The sequence below is a fragment of the Grammomys surdaster genome, unplaced genomic scaffold (assembly GCF_004785775.1).
Source record: "Grammomys surdaster isolate TR1022 unplaced genomic scaffold, NIH_TR_1.0 165, whole genome shotgun sequence".
Classification (NCBI taxonomy): Eukaryota; Metazoa; Chordata; class Mammalia; order Rodentia; family Muridae; genus Grammomys; species Grammomys surdaster.
The window spans coordinates 8768104-8774103 of record NW_021604613.1 but is presented as its reverse complement, the minus strand read 5'-3'; the positions used below and the strand labels follow the sequence as shown (position 1 = coordinate 8774103).

The following is a 6000-nucleotide window of genomic DNA, read 5'->3' as shown; positions in this document are numbered from 1 at the left end:
TTTCAAGTGTTGTTACCTACAGGGCCCAAGTTGGTGGTCTAAGAGGGAGGGTGAAAACCATTTGTCTCCTCACGAATCAAGCTAGTTGGTCCAAGAAGGCTTGAAGCGAAATTGCGGGGGCCCGAGGCGGTTCAAAATTGAACAAGATGGGGTTTGAAACTGTTGCAGGGAAAGGTGTTCGTGACAGCCACCTGGCGAGCCTTTGATGTGCTGCCTCCCTTAGCCAGTCAGCTCTGGATCACTAACAGTCTCTGGACTCTTGGGCATTATCCTTGCCCCTGGGCCAATTCCTATGGTACCCACCCGGCCCTTCCCTCTCCTGCCTCTGGGATCTGCGCTCCCATCCCCCCCTCCCTTCCTTCCTCCAATCCTCGCTTCCCCCTTTCCCTTTCTCGCCCCCTCCCTTTTCTCTCCATACCCTCCAGTCCAGCCCACTCCGCTTTCTTTCTCCATCTTTTAGGCTCACAATCGCGCTCCCGCTGCAAACGCCCGGAGCTCCCTCCTCCGTGGGCGGTGCCGCGGTCTGGCTGTGCGCAGTTGCGCAGGCGCGCTGAGCGGCGGGCGAAGGGGAGGGGGTGCTGGCGGGCTCCGCGCAGGCGCGCGCTGCTCCGCTGGGCACGGCTTGGCACAGGCGTCTTTCCCTCGCTCTGTCTGGGCTGCGGAGCTTCTCCGGGCGTAGAGGCGCTCGGGTGCACCATGTTTCTCCACTCAGTCAACCTCTGGAACTTGGCGTTCTATGTCTTCATGGTATTTCTGGCTACCCTGGGGCTGTGGGATGTCTTCTTCGGCTTCGAGGAGAACAAGTGCAGCATGAGCTACATGTTCGAGTACCCGGAGTACCAGGTACGGCCCTCCCTCACCTGCGCGCCCGCACCTCCCGAGCTTCTCTCGGGCTCAGCTGGAACGCTCCGGGTCGGATCCCTTCTGGCACTTGAAGTCTCTTGCCTCGTGCTGGGCAGGGCACCTTCGCCTGCGCGACCCCTCGTCCCCCACCCAGACCCCGGACCCCGACTTCTGACCCCCAGAGAGCCAGCCCCGGTCCCTCTCCTCAATCCCTATCCTTCCCGGACCCTCCTTTGCTTTCAAGGAGATGGTTTCTCTTCGCGCCCAGTGATGGGCACATCAGATTTGGCTTTTCTGGAAAGAAACACAGCGTCTTGCAGAGTTGCCAAGAGTGATTTTTCAAAAGAGGCTCTGAGGTTTTACCTCTGGGTGAAGTGAAAGACTGCCCTGATGAATAATTAAACTGAAAACTATCTCGTTTCCCTCCTGTGGAGAATTTTGCGGATCCACCTGTTCTGTAGGTTCCGAGTCCGTGGGTGTGTGTACCTGTGTTTTTGCATGCCTCTGAACAGTCAGTGACCTGCATAATTTATTATGATATCATTATATCATATCTATTATAATCAGTTGCATGCACATTCTGGTGTTATTTTGTTTTCTCACTGGGTTTAGCTGGATCTGCCTCCTCATTCACCGCCCCCCACCTCCTCTGTTCTAATTTGAATGCTTTCATTAATTGCTTCATTTGTTCTGCGTAGTAGAATCTAGAATTTCATTCATGACCAGCAGTAGAAAGAGATGATAAATTACACAGCTGTCAGGAGAAATTTCCATCCAATGATATTTTTCTTGAGATTTCTAAATGAATCTCTTAATTTTGGAATATCTATTATAATGACTCCTATAAAATATACATAATACACTTTGATAGAGTGCATTCTTTTAGGATCATAGCAGATTTTTCTGTCGATAAAGAATGAAAATCAGGATTGCGTCTGTGTACAGGTCCTTATAGAGGGAGCCTGTTTGATGGCCCTCTTATTTACATTTAAAAACTGAAGTATAAATTGCTGAAGAGCATCCTTTCCTGTGGATATTTTCTAGTAGAAGAGTTCCTACTTTGATTTTGCATCAGTGGTTATGAGGAAAAGGGGACACTGCATTTCAGATGCTCTTGGAGATTTTTAACAAGTTAGTGTTAATTCCTAAGCTAATAAGCTGATGTGATGTTGGTTTGTGTGCATTACAATCTCAATAGTTAAATATATGAACTTTAGGATTTTTTTAAAACTGAAAATAGAGTTCATTATAATTTCCTTTCATTGCCTCTGGTTTAATAATTTGAAAACTCAGTAAAATTGAAGTAGGTCGCTTTAGTGTAATACTGTATTATATGGTTACAATAAAATCATTTTGGAACAATAGTTTCCATTTATTTCTAGATTTCCCACAATTATTTGATCTATTTTTATATTTACAGTAGTAGAAATTTTCTTCCTTCATGTTGAGAACAAAACATATGGATCTCACAGATGTGTCTTCTGCCTCATGAAATTGACTAGAAAGAGAAAATTAGTGTCACTGAGACAAGAGAGCTATTAGGCTTTTTTGTTGAGTAGTGGGTATGTAGTTATTTTGGTACAAATTGCTGTTTCAGAGTTTGACACTTACTAATTTATGTGTACAGTAATAATTAGTGGTGGAACTTTTAGTACACATTTTTAGCAGACTTTGAATGAATTATGTTATTTAGCAAACAGAATTAAGGCCTTCCTATAGAAACAAGGCCATTTGAATAAATACTGAGATTTTAAGACAGTTGAGCTCATCAAGTTAAGAGCCAAATGGCTTTCATATGGGCAAAGCTGTTCTAAAGATAGTTTATCTGTTGCCTTTTAGATTAGCATTTCTGAAGCTTTCTAACCATTTGCAGGTTTGGCGTCCAGCAGGTGGCATGACCTCATGGCATCTCATCCTTCTTGAGGCCTTTTTCTTTTCCCTTTTAAAAAGTTGCTTATTTGTGCCTTTCTTAGTTAGACAGCAGAAAATGATAAACAGCCCCTTTTTAAGTAACAGAGGAATTTGAAATTCTTTGCAGAAATGAACTTTGAGTTTAAAATTCTCTACTCATCCTTTGCCTGTAGTTTCCTGGATGTCTTATTTGTAGTTAACTGTATATTATGGTTAGATCTTCAGTCAGTCACATCATTTACAGTTTCTTGCTCCATGGTGCTAATAGGGCCAAATGGTTGTTCAGCTGTACATAATTTTAGGCAAATTGTAGAATTTGAGCAGAAACACCTGAGTTGTTTTCTCTCATCCGCTCATTTGGCTCTGTTCATGTGTGTGGCCTAACGATTGCTCTCGGAGAGGAAATGTTGATGCTGCAAATATAAATCACATTTTATTAGAAAGCATGTTAATGTTTATTTAGACAGTCATTTATTGAATGACTAGGTATATTTGGCACGAGAGGAATTAGTGATAAAAAGCCCCTATGCCTTTAATGTATATATTTTAACAAGAAGAGAGACAAGAATATAAAAATCAGTTATAATGTAGCAAGAGACTGTGTACAGGCTCTTCAGAGAAGAAAGAATATATATGTTTGTACTGGGTTTTCAAAGGCTTTTTGAAAAGATATAAATTGAGGGGCTGAAGAGATGGCTCAGTGGTAAAGAGCACTTGCTGCTCTTGCCTGGAGCCTGGGTTCAGTTCCCAGTACCCACCTGGTGGTTTACAACCACACGTAAGTCCAGTTCCAACCAAACACCATCTTCTGGCTCTGTGGTACTGTGCAGGCAAAACATGAAAAAAATAGAGACGTTCTTTTCAATACCTGGCCTTTTGAAGTTGAAAAAATTTAAATACATTAAACACAAAATTTAAAAACTGGCATGTGTAAATTAGAAGAGTGAGGTAGATTTTGGAATCAAATTTTAAAAGCTCCCCCCTCTAAAGTCTTTATTACTCCTGTGTACATTATGGAAATACACAAGGGATGTGTTTAGCTAGATGTTTTGGTAGCAGCATGAACTGGATTGTAGCAGAGGATTTATGACAAAAAGAAAGGCCTGTCTGAAAGGTTAAATTATGTTTAGTTTTTTTTCCTGTTTTAATCGAGCAGGAGTCCTTAAGCCTACTCTTGGGAGTAACCTCAGTCAAGGGCTGAGAGTTCCTACTAAGAGCTTTAAAATGTCTGCATTTATTTTGATAATTTTGTTTCCTTTTGGTTAAGCCATGGACATCACCCTTTTATAGTTTTCATTTACAAGTGAAAAGTATATATTATACACACACATACACACATATCACAAAATAAGACCTTTGTTTTTTTAAGTCAATGTTCTCTAGCAGTTGAGGGGTTGGAATGCTTATCTTTTGGGAGGGGTGTATGTTAGCAACGAGAACAGCCTCTTCTGAGGTGCAGCCAAGGCAGTACAGACTGCAGGGTCAACTCATGGAAGTAATATTTAATGCAAAGGCCACTGATTGTCACTACAGGTCTTTTGTGGGTGAGAACCTGTTTATTTTAAATTGTCCATATGAAATACTTTGTGTCGGAGCCCTACAGCTATGTTCCTTTATGTTTCTTTTCTCTCAGCATAGCGTCCCTTCTGTGTGCCCACCAGTTGCCTCTCCTGTTGTCTTCCTGACACGTACTAGATCTTGTGCTCTGCCTGGAGGTGTCCTTTGCCATTTGCCTGCATTTCTCACCGTTTCCTCCTCTCCTCTCCTTTCTTCCCTCCCATCATTCAACTCTCCATCTTCCCTACCTTCCCACCACCTGTATATTTTTAGAATATGTGTATATTGTTAATTTTTAAATAATATAAATATTTTATAATGAAGTTGCCCATAAAATAGCATGTTATAAAATAGGTCAAATATGTTGTTTTGCCTACTGTTTGTCTTCAGAGAAATGTATGTATGTATGTATGTATGTATGTATGTATGTATGTTTTGTTCTTGCTTTTATTTTTCAAGACAAGGTTTCTCTGTGACTTTGGCTGTCCTGGAGCTTGACTGTAGACCAGGCTGGCCTTGAACTCAGAGAGAGCTCTGCCTGCCTCTGCCTCCCAAGTAATGGGATTAAAGGCTTGTGCCACCGCTGCCTGGCCTTTTAATTTTGTTAATTTCTTGTTTTCTGTATTAATGTTCAACTTAGCTCAAACTTGTCCACTAAAAACTATGTGTGTACCATTGCATCAAATTATGTTCTTATTTGGGAGCAGTTAAGGAATTATTTTTTTATTCTGTTATATTTTCTTTTTTGCTTGATCTGTATCCCAATAAATGAAATATTGCATCATTCTGACTTTTGTTTGCACACTGAATAATCATTATTGGGACTAATTTGACTTGTAGTGCTAGTGTGCTTATAAAGCAAATGGTAGAGCTGGTTTTTCTGTATTTGATATATTGGAGAAAATAATTTAAAGTGATAGCCTATTAAATAAGCAGCACGTAGTACTATAGATACTTCTGTAATATAGTTGGCCTGGATTATGGTAATATTCTCAAAGGAATATTCTAGAATCTGCACAAATGATTAGAATTCTCTTTTGAGCGGTAAGTTTTTCCAGCAATATTAATAACACAGCTTTTGAAATTCATACAGTAAAATTTTTTCATCAAGTATATACATGTTTTACATTTCTAGATTTATTGATATATTGATATATTTCAGTTTTTGATTTAGTACAGTGGTTTGTTTTTAATGATTTCCATTTTAAAAAAAATAATGGAAACTTCAGGTATGGTGAAGTATCCGGAATTCCCCACACTTGGGAGACAGTGGTAGGAAGATGAAGTAAGTGCCAGCCAGCAGAGCCTACATAGTGAGACCCCGCCCAAAGAGGGATGGAAAAGTCTACACTTTGCTACATCTTTAATAAATGCCTACCCTTTGGTGATGACATTAAGACCTTGCATATGTTGTACAATATATGGCTGGCCTATGAATTGAAGCTAATGTTATTCAGTGTAATATTTATGGTAAGAAGAATGTGCATATCTTGGTTGTAAGGTTCAGATTATTTTGTTAAACCATCATAGTTAAAACATTGTCCAACAAACTTCCTGGGTCTATGGCATGGCTTTGTAGATGAAGAGCTTGCCACACAATCACTAGGCAGTCCCTGAGTTGATCCCCAGCACACCTGTAAAAAGCTGGGCATGGTAGTCTGTGCCCGAAGTCCCAGTGCTGGGGAGGCA

The 6000-nt window shown here is 40.9% G+C and overlaps 1 protein-coding gene across 2 annotated transcripts in view; it reads left to right on the top strand.

The window, feature by feature from the left end:
• Nucleotides 1-682: 682 nt before the first annotated feature.
• Pgap1 (post-GPI attachment to proteins 1) overlaps nt 683-6000 on the top strand; it is an 80712-nt gene continuing 75394 nt past the window's right edge. The window contains exon 1 of one of the 2 annotated variants that reach the window (XM_028765586.1): nt 683-843. In XM_028765586.1, coding sequence (XP_028621419.1) covers nt 697-843 — 147 coding nt within the window. In that variant the 5' untranslated portion in view covers nt 683-696. The remainder of the gene's footprint in view (nt 844-6000) is intronic. The other variant, XM_028765587.1, reaches the window with a different exon arrangement.